The sequence below is a fragment of the Hakea prostrata genome, chromosome 1 (assembly GCF_041222555.1).
Source record: "Hakea prostrata isolate BN-2017 chromosome 1, UWA_Hpros_2, whole genome shotgun sequence".
Lineage (NCBI taxonomy): Eukaryota > Viridiplantae > Streptophyta > Magnoliopsida > Proteales > Proteaceae > Hakea > Hakea prostrata.
The window spans coordinates 53,441,899-53,461,523 of NC_142600.1; the positions used below are offsets into that span (position 1 = coordinate 53,441,899).

General features: G+C 39.2%; 1 protein-coding gene across 4 annotated transcripts in view; it reads left to right on the forward strand.

Moving 5' to 3' along the window:
* Nucleotides 1-3,502: 3,502 nt before the first annotated feature.
* Nucleotides 3,503-19,625, forward strand: part of LOC149029137 (MraZ) — a 122,835-nt gene continuing 106,712 nt past the window's right edge. For 2 of the 4 annotated variants that reach the window (XM_089140543.1, XM_089140551.1), the window contains exons 1-2: nucleotides 3,503-3,913; nucleotides 7,960-9,009. In XM_089140543.1, coding sequence (XP_088996669.1) covers nucleotides 8,162-9,009 — 848 coding nt within the window. In that variant the 5' untranslated portion in view covers nucleotides 3,503-3,913; nucleotides 7,960-8,161. Of the gene's footprint in view, nucleotides 3,914-7,959; nucleotides 9,010-19,625 lie in introns of those variants that run through there. The other 2 variants (XM_089140534.1, XM_089140559.1) reach the window with 2 other exon arrangements.

Genomic DNA, 19,625 nt, shown 5'->3' on the forward strand with positions numbered 1-19,625 from the left:
TATAGGTCTAATATCCACAAGTCACTTCTTTATCCTAAAACAGACAAGGTGTCCAGGCTAGGTTTAGGGCTGGACTTCACATGTTTGTTAGACCCTGTTGCAGGTACAAATGACTTTGAAACCCAAGACTACAAAGCCATGGTGAGTGACCGGTATTGTGTGCAATGTGTTGGTGGTTACGAAGATAACGGTGAAGATTCCCTGTGTGACGATGGTGCATATCAGGATCAGTCATATTCTGGAGTTGGAGCGTCCGCATTTGGATATTGAAGTCTTTGAGTTCCATCATACTTTATTAGATTTTAAGGAGATTTGTGGTTAGGCATTTGATTCTTAGACTTCTTCATTTCTTTAGTTTATTCGGTTGTAATATATTAGATCTAATCTACCTTCCGCATTGATCTGTAAAGTTATTTTTCGCTATACTCTACAATTATTTCTTTGATTGGTATCATTTTATTCCGCACTCTGATATTATTTGAGAATTATTCTGAGAATATTCTTGCTTTATTTCATTAATAATAGTTAAACAGTGATTGTTCTTTGCTTTTGATTATATTATTGTGCTATATGGGTATATGATCGCCTTGAACTTGTCTTTAGGACTGTGGATCACACCTCTGGGTATCGCGGTTAGGGTACTGGCTGGAGGGATGTGACAATTCCCTCACCCCCCCCCCCACACTTAAGTAATGCAATGTCCTCAATGCATGCATGAAAAGAGAAAGAAAGAAAAAAAAAATGATGCAAAGGAGGGGTATACCTTTTAGTCAGGATGTGCTTATCATGAGAAGCTTTAGTCTTTTCTTTAGAAATCTTTTATATCAATGTAAGATGGGGAAGGCACTTTAAATAAGAAAAACCATGAATAGAAAAATCATCTCTAAAGACTTCAAAAAAAAAAAAAAAAAAAAAAAAAAAACCTTCACCATGTAAGAGAAAAATCCTCATCATACGATGAGGTTCTCTAGAAGGTTTAGCATCCTTCATAATATGAATATGATGTTGTACAATGTGTAATGAAACCTTTGTGAGACCTGGGAGTAATTTCTGTTTTGCGAGAACCTTCAACCCTTGCTCTGACATGTGGGTCAATTTTCGATGCCACACTTTTGTCATCTCTTCTGCAATACCGGTTGATGCAATTGATGCTTCTACCTCCAGACACGTTTCTCCCATTAGTTTGTACAAATTTGCAGCGCTTCTTTTAGCCTTCATTACAATTAGCGCTCCTTTTGACGATCCTCATCATTCCATTTTGGATGCGTGTCTTACACCTAATTTCATCTAATTGTCCCAAAGACACTATATTCTTCTTTAAGCCCTTCACATGTCGCACATTTTGAATAGTGTGTATCATACCATCGTTCATCTTCAACTTGATGGTGCCAACTCCAGCAATCTCCAAGGCATGATCATTTCTCATGTACACAGACCCTGTAGAGATAGGTTCCTGAGTGTGAAACCAATTTCTGAGAGAGGTCTTGTGCCATGTTGCTCCAGAATCCAAGATCCAAGCATTAGTGAGCACCAATCTATCCTTGGATACCGTTGCTGCTTCGCTGTAAAGAATCTCTCCTTCAGTAATGCACCCTTGAGATGTTTCTGCCTTATCTACACCCTTTTTGAATCAACACTCATTTTTGAAGTGTCTCCTTCTGCCATAAATATAGCACTTGAAATTCTTCTTACCCCTGGATTTTGACCTCCCTTGATTGTGACTCCCACTGGAATCACGTTCCGTTGACCTTCCTCAAGTCATAGACAGAGCTTCTGCTTGTTGTGAGCTTGCTTGTCTATCTTCCCTGCCTTTTCGTCTACTTTCTTCTTCAAGAATCGTAGCAGCGACATCATCAAATACTAGATAATCATAGAGGATATTACTGGTTAAATTGATAATGACTGGGTCATATGAATTTGGAAGACTTTGGAGTAGAATTTCAGCACGTTCCTGTGGTGAAACATTATGTCCCAACGTTGAAAGTTGAGAACATAATGAAATCAGAGTATGTAAGTGCTCTGTAACTGATGTAGATTCTGCCATCCGTAAGATATACAACTTTCTCTTCAAGAAGATTTTGTTGTGAAGTGATTTGGCTTCATACAATTTGATGATGTGATCCCAAACCTCCTTAGCAGTTTTCTTCTCTTCTATTCCTGCTAAAATATCATCAGATAATGCTAGATTCAAATTGGAAATGGCCATCTCATCTATTCTGTTCCACTTTTCGTTATCTGGTGAACTCGTCGGCTGAACGCTGATGGCTTCCAGGCAATTATCTTTTATCAATAATGCCTTCATCTTCATTTTCCATAATGAGAATTTCGTGCCGTCAAACTTGCCGATGTCGATCTTTGCTGCCATTGCTTTTATCACGAACTGTTTTTGACTACAGAATAACTCCCACTATTTCACGTGAAAAGTATCTCCTCAGGTTACCTCCAACTGGTATATTGTTGAACCAAAGTACACTAGGAAAATTTACAGGAAAGACTGGAGGGACACAACATGTCCGCTTAAATATCAGACTCCTTAGACAGAATTTTCCTACACATGCACTTAATCACCCAATATACCTTTCTAGGATACCAAAAAAGAAAATAAATACATGAATAGCGACTTCAAAAAATTTCTGCAGCACCTCTGTAGGATGAAAACAAAACCTTGCTCTGATACCACTATTGGGTTACGAAAAACCCACCGAATAGAACAATCAACAAATAAGAGAAAAGAAGAACACAAGAATTTACGTGGAAAACCCTTAAAAGGAAAAAACCACGGGCAAGAGAGAAAACTCCACTATAGATAAATAAATATACAAGAGGGAAGATTTTGTGATGAATTACATGTGGAGGGAGAGGCATCCTTTTATAGTCTCTCCCAATCCTATCTTCTCCCACATCTACTCGAACTGGGACTAAAATTCTCAACAAACTCACACTTCTTTTCGATGTGGGATAACAACTCCCACGTCTACTAGATGTGAGACTAAGACTATACAACATGAAGCACTTCCAAAACCCCTTGCCATCGTCGGAGACGAAGGAAAACTGCGTCAGGGTTTGTGAAAATGGTGGGTCATAAACTGGATGGGTTATTCACTCAAAAGAATAAACTAAATGGGTCTTAAAGTGGGTTTTTTCCATTTGAAATTGCCCTCTTAATCTCAGCCGTCCGCTTCCACGTGTCACAACGTAAGTGTGCACGACGATTTTTCCCCAAGAATAACATACTCCTGATGTTTTTAAACTACACAGTAAGAGGGGGTTCACATAAATCTATCGAATTTTCTCTAATTTTTTTTAATATTTAAGAGTGATTCACCACTATTGTGAGGTCGGAAATCGTTTAAAGGAAGCACATTGTTGTAACCCGACGGTGACATCTTCTTTTCTTCATTTTATATTTTCATATATATATTTTTTAATCATATCACTTCAATAAATATGCTAATCCTCAGCGGTCGAACGTTAATCTCATTTTTAGTTTTAAGATCGATCATTAACCACTAAATCAGTATATTGCAGAGATGATGTAATCATCACCGTAGGAAGTATATCAAGAGAAAAGCATTTTGGAGCGCCGGAGCAGAGACCAGCGAAGCAGTAGTTGGACTTATCGACACTTTCCGCATGAATGAAGGAAAACTAAAAGGCAAAAGCAGATCTAGAGAGAGAAGAGAAAGAGTGTGTGTGCGTAAGAGTGAAAGGGTTCAAACAGAAAGAACGAATATATGATAATAATAATATAAGAAAAGGAGAAAGGTGACTGTGTTGGGTGTTTTCGTCAGTTTGGACTGAAGAAGTGGAAGAATCATAATTAATAACAAAGGAAAAGAGGGTGATCGACAAAGAGCTTATCAGATTCAGGTGGACAATCTAAGCGGATTCCTGGAGATCTCGAAATTGAATTGTATGTTTTCTTCTTTTGTCCTATTTACTTTTCCGGTTTTTAATTTGAATTTCGTTGCGTTTCGTTGCATTTCGTCTTCAGATTTCTTGTCTGTAGCTTTTCTTGGAGACTTTATGAGTTTGATTATTTATCTTTGTGTTCCGATCCTGCGATGTTTGATTCTTGCTTTAAAAAGAACGTAAACTTGGAAGTGGATCTTGGGCTGTTCTTGTTGGGGAAAAAATGTGGATTTAATTGCATTCTTTTATTTTCGTGGTTGTTGGATGCATGCAAGTGTCGCATTTTTTTGAAACTTTTTAAATTTTAATACGTAAGAACTTGTATCGAAAATTTAAAATAATAAGGCTTTGCTGGATATAGGTAGTGTAGTCTCTTATTCTCATTGTTTAACTGCTGAGCCAAAAAGCTTAGAAGGAGCAGAGTCCAGTTGGTTACAACTTGCGGTGTTGCAATGAATGAATTATGGATTTATGGATAGCCAACAGCATTTAGGATTGGAGGAGGTCTATCTGTTTTATTTGGTATCCAACAATTGAGTTAGAGAGGCAGAAAATGTAGAGGTCCTAAAATACCATATGGTATAAACATCCTCTCTGAACTGTGCATGGTAGTCAACCTTGGATTCTTAAATTATAGATTCCCAGTTTACTTTGCACTTTTCTCTGTTCTAGGCTGCCTCAAGTTGGGCCATGGGATGATGTCCAAGACTATACGCATACAAAGTTGTCTAAAATCCTGGTTTAATGTATGCATTTTTCTCATCTTGTTCAACTGGAATACCTCTGTGAAACCCTAGTCTCTAAGATTAGAGGGGGGGGGGGGTGTTGAAGAGGCCTATATTTTCTCTGATGAAGAAGACAAGGTAGTTTCACTATATTGACTTCCAGACATAGTTTAAAGTGGTTTAGTTCTCAGATAGTTTGATCTTTTTGTGAACAATGATAATTCTAATTATAACCGATCAGATAGTAAAGTGTGTAAAAATTTAGGTGAGGTTCCTGGTTAAGAAACAGATCATATCAATGGTTTCAGCATCTGCTCAAGCTGTGGAGGGAGTTTTGTTTGCAGATTTGCTATCATGTGCATTATATCTGATTAGTAACTCACTAACTTCCTCTTCTTAGGTTCTTTCAAATATTTACAAGTTAACAAGCCACCCCAAATAAATAGGTCTTCTTTGAAGGTGTTTTGGACTATGTGCACTTAGAAGCTCTTAAGGCTACATTTGTTTGCAGGGTTAAAGTGGGGTGGGATTAAAGGGGTGGGAAAGTTGTACTGGATTACCACAAAATTCCAAAAATTTACCTGTTTGGTTGCCTGGGGTGGGAAACTCAGGCGACAACTTTGGCCACCGTGGAATCCCTGTCGGGACACATTTTTCCCACCCCAGGCCCTCTCAAAACCCCACGATTTTGATGGGGTTTTGAGGGAAAAATGAGGGAGAGTTGTGCAGACTGGCGGGGAGATCGCAACTTTGGCGGGAGCTTCGGTGAAGATAGAAGATGGTGGAGGAAGTGGCCGGCGGCAGAGACAGAGGCTGAGCAGAGAGAGAGGGAACGCAGAGCAGAGAGAAAGAGAGCGTAGAGGAGAGAGAGAAAGAGAGCGCAGAGCAGAGAGAGGAAGAGAGAAAGCGCAGAGGAGAGAGAGAAAGAGAGCGCATAGCAGAGAGAGGAAAGAGAGCGCATAGCAGAGAGAGGAAAGAGAGCGCATAGCAGAGAGAGGAAGAGAGAAAGCGCAGAGGAGAGAGAGAAACAGAGAGCGCAGAGCAGAGCAGAGAGAGAAATCGCAGAGGAGAGAGAGAGAGCGCGCAGAGGAGAAAGAGAGACCTTCACCTCTGGATATTCCGGTAGTCGCCGCCCCTTGCTCTTCCTTGAAACGTACCACAGTGACCTTCACCTTGATGCTCCGCCATCCTTCCTCCCAACTCCAGGGCTTCGTGGTCGTCGGGCACACCGAAGATCATGTTTATTGGAAGAAAAAAAAAAAAAAATAATGATAAATTACTTTTACAATCCCACCCCATCCAACCAAACAAGTATTGAAAATGGAAAAGTCCTCACCCCATCCAACCAAACAAGTATTGAAATTGGAAAAGTGTATTTATCCATTACTTTTCCACACTTTACTATCCTGTTTCCCACCCCACTAACATATGGGACCCACAAGTACAACTTTCCCACCCCTTTTTTTCCAGCAAACAAACGCAGCCTAACTGTTAAAGCTCCTAGGAGATTTGGGTTTTGTCACAAGTGACCCACCTGTGACTTACAAAAGAAAAAAGCACATTGGAAACTTCAGTCTCCACACTTCTCAATATTTGTCTTGCCAAATCCTCACCAGACACCTCAGTAGACTCATTCACTATTATGACTTGTGTGTCACTAACTTGCTCTCCTCAGGTTCTTTCAAATATTTACAAGTTAACAATCCACCCCAAATAAATAGGTCTTCTTTGAAGGTGTTTTGGACTATGTACACTTAGAAGCTCTTAACTGTTAAAGCTCCTAGGAGATTTGGGTTTTGTCAAAGTGATCCACCTGTGACTTACAAAAGAAAAAAGCACATTGGAAACTTCAGTCTTGATCGTGTCACTAACCAATCAAAAATAAAATCCTATATTAATCTAGCTAGCAGAAAGTATGGGGTCGAACTATGGGGAACTAAAATGCTAAGTTACTAAGATTGAATTCAACAAAACTAAATTTAAATTAAATCTATTAATTAATGCAAAAACTTTAACTATGAATACGTGAAGATCTTTGGGATTTCGAATCCCCAATGCTTTTCCCTAACCGATATAACTTTACACTTCAAAGCAAATTAAGGATGGTCTTCCTAGATATGCCCTATCTTCGCAAGACTATCGTCCTTCGCTGAAGCTTGGCACGCTTAGTTTGCTGAGCTATAGAACATCTTTGGCCAAACTCAAACACAATCAACTAGAAGATATAGACAATCAAATTAATGAAATAAGCATGGTTTATTTACATCCCAAAGAAATTGAACTAGCTACTCATTATCACAAAGTTCATAAAACAAATAAAGATGAAACATAGAGAGAGAGATGTGGTATTCTTCTTGAGCAATGAGAGAGATAAGAGCCAAGATCCGTGTTCGCCGTCTTCTCCTCTTCTCTGTGGCTGGCTTTTCTTTTATGTCTCCTGCACACAATGAATCCCCTCTCTTTACTCATCGATTTTCCACCTTTATTCGTCCGGATTTTGGAAAAACTCAAAACTAGAAAGTTGTAGATATTTTCGATATCGTTCCATAGCATCTTGAATCACAGCAATCCGAGCTTATACGAGAAAGATATGCCCAAAATACTGAAGGTGGGTCTGTTTACATGATTTTCAGATTTATGACCAATTTTGTTCCTTAGACCTCCACCTGTTTCCAATTTGGCTAAGATCTCACTTTTCATGATATCTTGGGCAGCAAGATTGAATGCCATGATTTAAAATCCACCAATATCTAATATATTTGCCAACTTTGATCCATATTATCTCTAACAACCAAAATCACATTTTCCCTAAAAAATACACAAAATAATCAATTAGCTCTTTTTTAATTAAATAAATATGGAAAATTAAATCAAATAAATAATGATAAATGCATGCTTATCAAGTCTCCACACTTCTCAATATTTGTCTTGCCAAATCCTCACCAGACACCTCAGTATACTCATTCACTTTCATGACTTGTTTGAAACATTTCCCCTCTTCATGCCTTGAATTAGCTGGTAGATACAACCCTTTGTCTGAGTACTATAAGAATGTTTTCTTTTTTCCATTTGTACATCAGGTTTTCATGGCTGGCTGATGTAAGGCCTCCTCTTGTTGTTTCCTTGATGAATAGTGTGGTTTGTCCAGTAATACCAAAAAATTGTGCATTAACTTTATTCTCACGTTTCGATGGTACAATAATTCACATGCCTTAGTGATCCCTTAGTTTTGCTGTTGCAGGTTTGGTACTTTGATCACATCATTTTTTTCCATTCCCTCTTGTTATTTTGTTATCAGCTCAAGTTGTGCTTTTGTATACAGACATTGTGGGAGAGGCAATGATTAGCAGAGCATCAAAGAGATTCTAGGAAGGAGGATGGTTTGAAGCTACTTAACTGTGTGGTATATACATGCTTGATACATAATTATCAAGTCACTGTGGCTTCTAATATCAGTATGTGTTCTATATGACTGCAGAAGAAATAGTTTGCTTTCTGGTATTTTGATGTTCCTTTGAACGGTGATGCATCGGACGCTGAACAATGGGTGCTTCTGTCAGTGCATTCTGTTGGCATTCTTTTTCATGTCATTTCTTTTTCTAAGTTCCAGGCATTGTTTGAGCAAGATTCTTGAATCAGGAACACAGTTCCAGAATCATTATGGGTCATTTCCATGGAATGAAGATGAAAGTAGCCGCTCTGGCTTGCTTATACCAGGAGATTCTCCTGCCTCATGGAATAATTTGGTATCCTGTAAGGACCTGAAAGGCATTGGCTCATTGAGAACTACATGCCTGTTAAATTCAGACTTGCATTTAGATGGTGATCTTAATGTAACTGGGACAGGAAATTTGGAAGTACTCCCTCATGTTTCAATTGTATGTCCTACCGAAGGCTGTTCAATCAGTTTCAATGTAAGTGGCTATATTAAAATTGGTCAGCATGCAGCTGTTATTGCTGGTTCTGTAATTGTATCTGCCACCAATTTGAGTCTTCATCACTGTTCGTCCATAAACACGACATCCTTGGGTGGACCACCACCTTCTCAAACTAGTGGTACACCAATTGGCCTTGATGGAGCTGGTGGAGGGCATGGGGGCCGAGGTGCTTCCTGCCTGAAAAATAATAAGAAAAATATTTGGGGTGGTGATGTTTATGGTTGGTCTTCTTTGTCTGAGCCATGGTATTATGGGAGTAAGGGTGGAAGTAAATCTGCTGAAGTACAATTTGGTGGGAATGGCGGAGGAAGAGTCATGCTTCAAGCAAAGGATGTACTTGATCTTAATGGATATGTGATTGCAGAAGGAGGTGAAGGAGGACTACAAGGGGGAGGTGGATCAGGTGGAAGTATCATGGTCTATGCTCCAAAGCTGTGAGTATGCCACTATCTGCATGGAGATGTGCTGTTTCCCTTATTTTCTCTGTTAATATTATCCATTTCTTGGTTATTCTGCTACATATTAAATAATGCAAATGCTCTAGCCTTTTTGCAGTTCTCTGGGTTCCCCCCTAAGCATGCGCATACCTGTGTAATGGAGAAAGGATATCAGGATTCTCTGCTTTTAGTTGCTGGATTAAGCTGATATATATATCTTTTTTGGTTGCTTTAATTAGGCAATTGATTTCTGTTATTGTAAGAGAGTTGTATAGCTCAGGTAAGAGGAGTAAATGTATAGGTAAAAAAAAGGAAAGCATCAACAGTCATAGACCCCACAATCCCCAACCAGTTAGAAACTGAGAGATTGAACTATCGGCAAAGAGCTTGAAGAAGAAGATGAAGAGAGCAGAGGATAGAAGAGAAGCTGTCTAGTTGGAGAGAAAATCATGAATCGACTGAGTGCCTCATTTACTTATTTAATTCAACTTAGAAATCTTAGAATTACATAAGGCTTCCTTGGGGAGTGATCAGCAAACAGGTTCCCAACAAAAGCTGCAAGAGGGCCCAGCGGACCTAGGGGTATTTTTGTACTTGTCTTCTAGTTTTATTTGTTTATTTCTTTAGTTGGATTCTTAATTTAAGAATCCTGATTGCGCTTTAATTTCAGTTAGTTGGTGTAGAGACTAATTAGGAGTCCAAGAATAACCCATAGATTTGGGTCTCCTAGATTGAGTCTTATTTGGAGTTTTTATGTAATGGCTATAAATTCAAAGCTCACTGCTGTAACAAGTCAGCTTTGATCAATATAAATATCCGAGAATTTTTACAGCTAATGAGGTATTGAATAGGTTCCTTTTGAGGGGGAACCCTGTGGTTGTCCAAGAAGCTCTTTCTTGAAGCTTACATTCTGTCCTGTGATTCCAGCAAGTGATCCCAGCTTTCTTTCACAGCAAGAACCAGTGGACAAGTAGGTTAAACCCCTCTCCAAGCCCCAGCTCTAATCCTTCTTCCTTCGCCTCATCTCCATCCACCCTGCAGCACTCTCTCTTTTCAATTTCTGTGCAAGAAACCTCCAAGAATCCTGCTGTCCCAATCCGCAGTCCAAGGATACAGCTTCTAGACCTCTTTTAAGTTACTTAGACCCTTCGGCCAATAGTTCCAGCCCCCTTCCCTCTTCGAAATTCAAGAAACAGCCACCTCCCATCTTGCACAACCAAGAGAAGAAAGAAAGAAAGAAAACAGAGAAAAGAATAAAGACAGGAAATCAAGAAAGTGAGCAAGATTGATCAAGAACCTCATCTCCCTCTAGCTGCAAGTTTTCCACAGCCCAAATCCCCAAAATTTGAACCTTTTCCCAGTCCTAATCCATTTTTGTTAAAACCTTAACTTTATTTCCTTCTCAATGCATCTAGGTTTTTGTTAACCCAAACTTCCCCTAAACCATAGACATCCCAAAACTAGCCCATTTGCTGCGGGTGAAAGAATTGTTAAAGCCCTAGAATTATTGCTGTGGGTAAAAGAATGAACCATGAGCTATTCCATCCTCCTTGGTTACATCAGGGAGGTAAAAGAAAAGAACAATGAAAATAAATTACAACTTAGCATCACTCTAATACAGACATGTCACTAAAATTGATGTGAACAAGGAGCCACCCGTGGGCCGAAGGCCACTCCAAGGTGGTGCACCTAGGGCTGGCCAAAGCCCTAAAAGGGGCATAATGTTCATTTTTAGCCCTAATTACCTGCTGAATCTTAATTTCAGAATTTTAGTTATAGTTTTCAAAGTCTTGTTTTGTTTTAAAGTCTTAGTTTGAACTAATAGTTGAGTTGTTGTGTCTTAAGGAGTCTTTCTTTTATGTAAGACTCTTTAGAGATAATTAGATCTTTTATTTGAAGAAGAGTTTTTTTATTCTATGTGGTTGTTACTTAGTCGTAAAGGGTATCCTAACATATGAAGGAAACCTTGGTCGAGTTATTTTCTTAAGTCCCTACTCCCTAGCTGAGTCTTAGTCTAGTTCCCAGTTTGGGTCAAGTTCTTTCTTGATGTTAGGCTATAAGTAGGCCATTCTTTCATTGTAAAGGTGGATTGAGTTGAATGAATTGAAGCTGATTTTAGTAAAAGGTTGGATCCTGGCCTTGTGAGAGGGCCACAAAGGTTGTCAAGGTTTCTAGCTTTCAAGAATTCAATCGAGACTTCAACTTCTGGCATCTTCTTCCAATCTCCAGCATTCTTTCACTAATACAGCAGCAATGAACCCTAAACAAGTGAGTACAGAAATCAAGAACCCCTCTCCATCTTCCCTCCTTGCGCAAGCCTCACTAGCCCCTTCTGAACCCTGCAGCCGCATCCCTTGCTGCCTCCCACCCCCTACGATCCCTCCTGGACCCCTCCCCTACCCCTGCGATAGCACCCAACCCTCCCCTAACCCTTGCAGCACCCCTTCCCCCCTTCTTTTCTCCCTCGGCCCCCTTTCATTCCCTTTCTAAGTCTTGCGGCAGATCTGAAAAGAAATAAAAGAAAAGAAAAGAAAGAAGAAGAAAGAAAAGAAAAGAAAAGAAAAGAAAGAAGAAGATAGAAAAGTGAAGAAAGAAAAGAAAAGAGAAGAAAGAAAAGTGAAGAAAGAAAAGAAAAGAAAAGAAAATAAAATAAAAGAAAAGAAAAGAAAAGAAAAGAAAAGAAAAGAAAAGAAAAGAGAAGAAAGAAGAAAGAAAGAAAAGAAAGAAAATGAAAGAAAGAGAAAGACCAAGAAAGATTGCCCAAGAACTTACCAAGAAACTATCCCTGCCCCTTATTCATCCCTTTCTCATCAGCCCTAAACCCTCCCATACCCAACTATAGGCTTCCTAGTAATCCTTAACACATCCTATATTTCTCTGTTACAACCCATACTGATTTTGGGTTTCTCAAGATCATCCCACGAGGATATGTTAAAACCCTAATCCTTTCCATACCAACCTTTTTAGTTTTGTTGAACCAAATCTTTTCCAGAACCCTAAGATCTCGTTTATCATTGTTTCATCCAAGAATTACCCCAACCCATGTGATTTGCGATAATTTAGCTTTTCATATTAATTTTAGATCGATCCTTTTCACCCCATATTAATTTGAAATAATTCTTACCCTACCATGATGATCCAAAGTATCCCATGGGAATTTAGTATAACCCTAACCTTTTTCCAATCTTCCCATAATCTTGCCCCTGGGTTTCCAAGTTACCTTAAAATCATCTAGTAGTCTTTGGATCTTACTTGCTGGTTTGGTTGAAAGATTCTGGGCAAACCCTCAATTTTAGTGAATTCATCCAAGAAACCCTAACCCTAAGATCGGGTTACATCAAAAGTACCCTTGATACATAACAGCTAACACTTCTAACACTCCCCTACAAAATGGGGGGAGTGTTGAACTGACTTGGCAGGAGACCTTTGGGAAGTTATTTGCTACTTGATCACCCATCTTCAGAATTAGAGTGTGAATGTCAATACAGTTCAACTCCTCTTTAATAAAATGTCTAGCACTTCAATATGCTTTGTTTGATCATTTTGGATTAGGTTGTGAGGAATACTGATGGCAGCCTTGTTGTCACAATAAAGTCTTATAGCCACCTCAATATCAAATCCTGACTCTTGTGCAAGTCTCTCTAACCACAGCGGTTCACTTCATGTGCCTTGGCCTGAAACTCAGCTTCAGCACAAGATCTAGCCACCTCAATTTGTTCCTTACTCCTTCAAGTATGCCCCAAATGTACAGTAGCTTGATTTAGATTCTGTCTGAAACTGGACCAGCCAAGCCTGCATCTTTATACCCTTTTCTCCTCAAATGATTGTGTCATGTAGGAGAACTTTTCCTGAAAAAAAAAATCAAGTATTTAATGATTCGGTATACAAAATCAAGATCATGTCCATACTTGGGGGCACACATAAATGGGTTCACTCTCTCAACTGTGTGGGTAATGTCTGGCTGAATTTAAAAAAGGTAGATCAGTTTATCAACCAGTTTCGATATTTCCTTGTTCTATAAGGGAGTCCTACAGACTTCACTAAGCTTGTGATTTAGATCAATTGGTGAACTTGCAAGTTTGCATCCTCCTGTTTCTTTCAACAGGTCAAGTACAAACTTTATTTGGCATACACTGTTCCCTTTTTAGGATCTTGATACCTCAATTCCGAGGAAATACTTCAAAAGTCCCAAGGTATTTAATTCCAAAATGTTGGGCCAAGTATGATTTTAGCAGAGTTAATATTTATTTGTGGGTATGACCTATTTATGAATAATCTACAATAATTGTTTGATTACTACTGGACATAACATATATATAATAAAAAGTAGTTTTGGTATGATTTAGTGAATAGTATATTATGTATTATCAGTTTGGCTTTGGGTTGGTTTCAGTTTATCATATAAATATTTTTTGAAGCATGAAGATCACTATTTTATGTTCTTTTCAAGGTTTTAGTACTTTGCTGGTTTAGGTTTGGTTTTGACTTTTGATTACAATATCTCTATCTGAAACATGATCCAAAAAGTTCATATTGGTTTGGTTTTGATGTTTTACCCCATTTTGGCTGGTTCACATCAGTTTTTGGTCGATTTGGTTTGATTTTATTGGTTCTGACTAACTTGATACCTCTTAAGTATGAGATAAAAGAAGAGTCTGGAGAATGGTGGAGGTCGTAAGAGAGAAAAGTAAACCTATGTTCCAATTTTTGTTAATTTTATTTTTACCATTTTACCCCTACTTGAGTATCAATTTTGCATATGTTCATCAATGGTACCCACATAAACCAAAAAGTGATAATTTATGGTGATAAATCATAATGAACCCTTGAGCTATTTATGGATTTATGCTTAGATCAGTTTAATGAGAAATAGGAGTCATAAATCATACCAAACACATCTATTTCCAAGGTGGCACACCTAGGGCTGGTCAAACCCCCTAGAGGGGTAGTTTGGTCCATCCCAGCCCTAATTAGTTACTGATTTTATACTCCAGAATTCTCTTTTTATTTTTCAGAGTAGTCTTGATCAGTTAGGACTTGGGAGTCTTGTTTGAGTTGCAAATAAGTTCTTGAGTCTTTGGGATTCTTCTTTAAAGATAGTCTCTTATCAGTTTATTTTCAAGAAGAGTTCCTTTAGTATTTGAGTCTTAGGGGGAATCTAGTTTCAAGGAGATTCCATTAGGTCTTTAATTATTTATTTAAATGGTTGAGATTAAGTGTAAGGGGATCTTAATCTATAAATGAAACCTACTTTTTACCAAAAAAAAAAAAAAAAAATGAAACCTACTTAGGTTTAGGGTCTTTTCGTAGGCTATAAATATGCCTTTTCTTTGTTTTAAGTTTCTTAAGTATGATTATTTGAACAAGGTTAATTGAGTTGAGGACTGTGGTTCTTGGTGAGGGGGCCACGGCAGATTTTAGGTCAAGTTTCTTTTTCAAAGATCAGCAACAACGATCTGTCTAGCACTCTTCTTCGAGGAATTCTAGCAAGGTTCCAAGTAAGTAAACAAGCCCCCACCCCATTCCCCTGTCTCCCCTACCATCACAGACCTCTCCCACCCCTTCCCCTTCAATTGCAGCAACCCCTAACCCCCTTCACCAACCTTCCCCAACCATGCAAGCCCCTCCCCTGCCCTCCCCTGTTCTGTGCGGCTCTAAAACCCCTTGCCTACTCTGCCGCACCTTGGCAGCAGCTCCCATAGGATCTCATGACACCCTAACCCCCCCCCCACCCCTACCCCTACCCCTACCCCTACCCCCACCCCTACCCCTACCCCCACCACTACCCCTACCCCTACCCCCACCCCTACCCCTACCCCTTATAACTCCCTTTAGGCCCTCCCCACCCTTCCCCTTTTCTACGACACCCCTCCCTCTAATCCTCTCGGCCCCTGTCTCTTTCTCTTCTTCTTGGCGGCAAACCAGAAAAAAGAAGAAAGGAAAGAAAAGAAAAATAAAGAGAAGAAGAAAAGAAAGAAAGAAAAGAAAGAAAGAAAAGAAAGAAAGCGTTCTAGAAAGATTTGCCCAAAGATCCATTCTCAATCCAATTCTATTTTGAAACCCTAAATTTCCCGACAAAACTTTTGATTTTCTGCTACCCAAATCCCACAACCCATTGCCATCCCAAACTCATCGTAGACCTTTCGATACCCAACCCTAGGATTCCTAGGCATCTTTGGTACATCCCATATTTCTATGTTGAACCAAATTCTTCAACCCAAATTTAAGCATACTGTCCATTTGATTGCTGGAAGATTTTGGGCAAACCCTCAATTTTAGGGAATCATATCAAGAAACCCTAACCCTAAAATTGGGTTTTATATCATCGTAATGACTACATTGTCATCAACATGACAATGAGAGCAGTTAAAGTTGCATTGTGATAAGAACCCATGAATCGAATGCAAAACTGATTTTATTTAATTGATAAAATAACGATGAACAATGATAAACTGGTTACAATGGTGCCAGTCACCCCCACAACACATTGCTGCCCCTCAGCCTACGGCTGCCCAAACACTCACATAAATAATCCTTTTTTTTTTGGTTTGCCAACCCCGATTTCCAAGGCTTTGCCCTGACTAATCTGGTGTTCGACCCGGGTCGCACACCTGGCTATGGTGGGTGAGTCTCCCAGGAGGGATTTTTTGCATCCACAAGGTTTCGATACTGGAACCTTGCTTAAGCGGACCAAGCTACTTACCACTTGGACCAACCCCCGTTGGTAATAATCCTTTTCTACTACTCACATCTTACCCCTATTTATAACCCTTAATCAACCTTAATCTCCCCAAATCTCTCTCATTCAGTAATAAATATTATGCAATATTCTGCCTGTCCCCAAATCTCTTTTATTCAGTAATAAATATTCTACAATATTCTGCAAATCATTCTTTATTCAGCAACCTCCTTCTTAGGACCAGATCTGATTTCTTTCTCTAACTGTTGTTCACCAGATATTTAACAAATCATTCCTCTCCCAATATAGCATAATATTGTGATCCCAAGGCTCTATCACTACTGGCCCCTCGAAAATCACCTTGTCCTCAAGGTGATGGAAAATTGGAAGCTTGGTCTTTACATGTTTGCCACACAACCATGCTAGTTCAACATTCTGCACAACATACCTCCTTGAGAACCAATAACCACATAACTCCAAGCAACCCAAATGAAGAAAAACGTTGGAAATTTCAGCTGAATTAAAGAGTAAACTAGGAATAGCCATTGGAACCGACTTCAGCTGAACAACAATAACATATGGATCCATATAAAGCACAACTCCTACTCCCTTGAGTTTCATGTCAATATATGAATTAAGGACTTGTAGCAGATTAGCAGCACTGGTTGCCATATCATCATTTGCAGCAATTTCCCCTTTGGCCTCTTTTTCACCCTCTTTTAAAATCTCTACCAATGCTTCATCGCCATGGTTACTAATTGCAATACCGTCACCCTTTGTCTGGATGGCTCAGAAATTTTTCAAAGCATTCTCTGTGAAATTAGCCTTTGCTGCTTTTAATTTGTTCCTTTATTGATGGTTCATACAATGTGATGCCATTAACTTGCTCAAACTGGTATTTTCTGCTTCTCCCGCTCCTTCGGTTGCTTGCTCAACACTGAAATCCAATTTCAGGGCTTCCTTGAAGGTTGACCAACTGAAGTTCGACCAATTCTTCTGGTAAAGCCATGCTAATGCCTCTCCTTTTAAATGTTGCAGTGCCACTCCTAATTTATGTTCATCATCGATTTGGTGTTCCCAACAAAATAACAAAACTTCAAGAAGCCAATCCTGCACATCCCCTTCCCCGTAAAACATGGGTAATTCAGTTTCCATTGCTTCTCGCGGATCAATACGTGCTCTGATACCAATTTGATAAGAACCCACGAATCGAATGCAAAATTGATATTATTTAATTGATAAAATAACGATGAACAATGATAAACTGGTTACAATGGTGCCAGTCACCCCCACGACACATTGCTGCCCCTCAGCCTATAGCTGCTCAAACACTCACATAAATAATCCTTTTCTACTACTCACATCTTACCCCTATTTATAACCCTAATCAACCTTAATCTCCCCAAATCTCTCTTATTCAGTAGTAAATATTCTGCAATATTCGGCTTGTCCCCAAATCTCTCTTATTCAGTAGTAAATATTCTGCAAATCATTCACAGTATTTTGCCTGTCCCCAAATCTCTTTTATTCAGTAATAAATATTCTGCAATATTCTGCAAATCATTCTTTATTCAGCAACCTCCTTCTTAGGACCAGATTTGATTTCTTTCCCTAACTGTTGTTCGCCAGATATTCAGCAAATCATTCCTCTCCCAATAGAGCATAATACTGTGATCCTAGGGCTCTATCACATTCCCTCTCTTGATGAACAAAATATGGTCAACTTGACTTTGGTAGTATCCATTCTTCAGAACGGCTTGTCTAAACCTTTTTAACCAAGTTCTTAGAGATTGTTTCAGGCCATATAAGGCCTCATTGAGAAAGCAAACCTTCCTTAGCTAGAAAGGGGCTGCTTACACACTTCTTCCTCAAGGTCAACTTGGAGGGATGCATTCTTCACATCTTGTTGATACAAGGGTCAGTCCTTGTTGGCTTCTATTGATAGAAGCACTCTAATCAAATTATGTTTGCGCACAGTTGCAAAGGTCTCTTGGTAACCATTGCCATACACTTGGCTGTTCCCCTTGGTTACCAATTGAGACTCATACCTTCCCACAAAACCTTCATTGGTACTTAATTATATAAACCTACTTGTATCCCACTAAAACTATACTCCTGAGAAGGTCAACCAAACTCCCAAGTCCCAAATCCCCCTTTTTTCAAGTGTCATAATTTCCTTAGCTATACTTGTTTTCACTTCCGGCTAAACATTACTTAAGAGAGAATTTTGGGAATGGAAGCTGAGAGACAACAACAATAAGGCAACACCTATAGGGGAGAGAACAACATAGGTGACAAACTCAAAGACGGGTTACACAGGCTCTCTTTCCTGCTAGACATCAATGGGAAGGCTTAACTTTGACAAAAAGAATTAGTTCTATTACCTGATAGAAGGGTAGGAAGTTCAGAATGTGGAAATGAAGCTGGCTTTTTCTTGTTAAAAGGGTGTTTGGGAAGAAGGCTTCCCTCTTGAGACTAGCGCTAGCGCTGGATTTTAAGAGGGAGTTTTCCTCTCCCATTTCACTCAGGATTCAATGGTTTGAGTTGGTTTTGGTTGGTACAGGAAGTCATATTCAGTTTAGACTGTTTTTCCTTTTTATTTTCAAACTTGTATTTCTTTTCCTACTCAGAGTAGGTTACCCATTGATTACAACAACAACAAAAAGAAGCCTTGTCCCAACTAAATGGGGTCCGCTACATGGGTTCTTGCCTTTCAATCAGCTCTGTTTGAGGCCATGCTAGATACAAGGCCCAAGCTATGCATATCCTTTCTCACCCATTCTCTTAAGGTTACCTTAGGTCTGCCCCCTAGCTCTTTTAATTCCTTCAATCTAGATTATAGCACTTCTCCATACCATGGCATTTTACAGCCTCTGCTGAATGTGGCTGTGTAAACTCAAACGACTTCCTCCTATCTTGTCACTTGTCAGAGCTACTCTTATACTAGCTCTAATATGGTCATTCCTTATCTTATCCTTCATAGTTTTGCCACTCATCCATCTTAGCATCCTCATTTCTACTACATTGAGTTTATCTATGTGATGCTTTCTAATAGAGGAACGACGCTCCTATAGAATTTAAAGGAATATGTCGATCACACAAGACTTTGGACGCACTTCTCCACTGCATCCACCATATTTTAATTATTTGGGAAACATCATCCTCTATATCACTTTTTTTTATTTATGATTGAACCAACGTACCTGAAACAATCGCTTTAGGTTACTCACTGATTATAAAGTATAAATACTCCATGGGGGCTGTGGATAAAGCACAATTTTCTGTGAGTAATAGTTCTTCAGCTTACAACATCTTCAAGCCCTAATTGCAGGCTAGTCCCTTTAAACTTTGCAGCTGCCTGGTTCTTCTCAAATTGTGTTGAAGATTGGAACAATTCACAAAGTATGTTGCTGTCTTTTTTTCAGCAAAACCCCTAGCCGCAGCCTTGTTTCACCCTATTGAGGCAGCATTAAGGGAATTCGATGGGCCAAACTGCTGCCCTCCCTCTTCCTCTCTCTTGAACTAAAAAGATAGAAAAATCCAAAGTCGGATTCTACCCTGAACATGTTCTCCTTTTGTACCTGAAGATTTTCGTTAAACAATCTTCTTCTTCGGAGACCTATCCTTGTGGCGGGTCTGGGCCTTTTCTTCTTGCTGTATATTTAGCAGTTATACCCCTTTACAATCAATTTTTAGTGCTGTAGTTAGTAACAGTTCAAAATTTTTTGATTGTAATTTTCCTTTTCTTCCCCCCCCCCCCCCAAAAAAAAAACCGTTTTGGGGCTGTATTCTGAATTGCTATTAGTAACAGTTCAATTTTTTGAAGGTTGTAATTTTCCTCCTCTTTTGCCCTGGTTGTACCCAAAAACTGGTTGTAATTTTTGCCCTAGTTACCCACATACCACTGGTCTGTAACCTTAAATCTGGTCTTGTA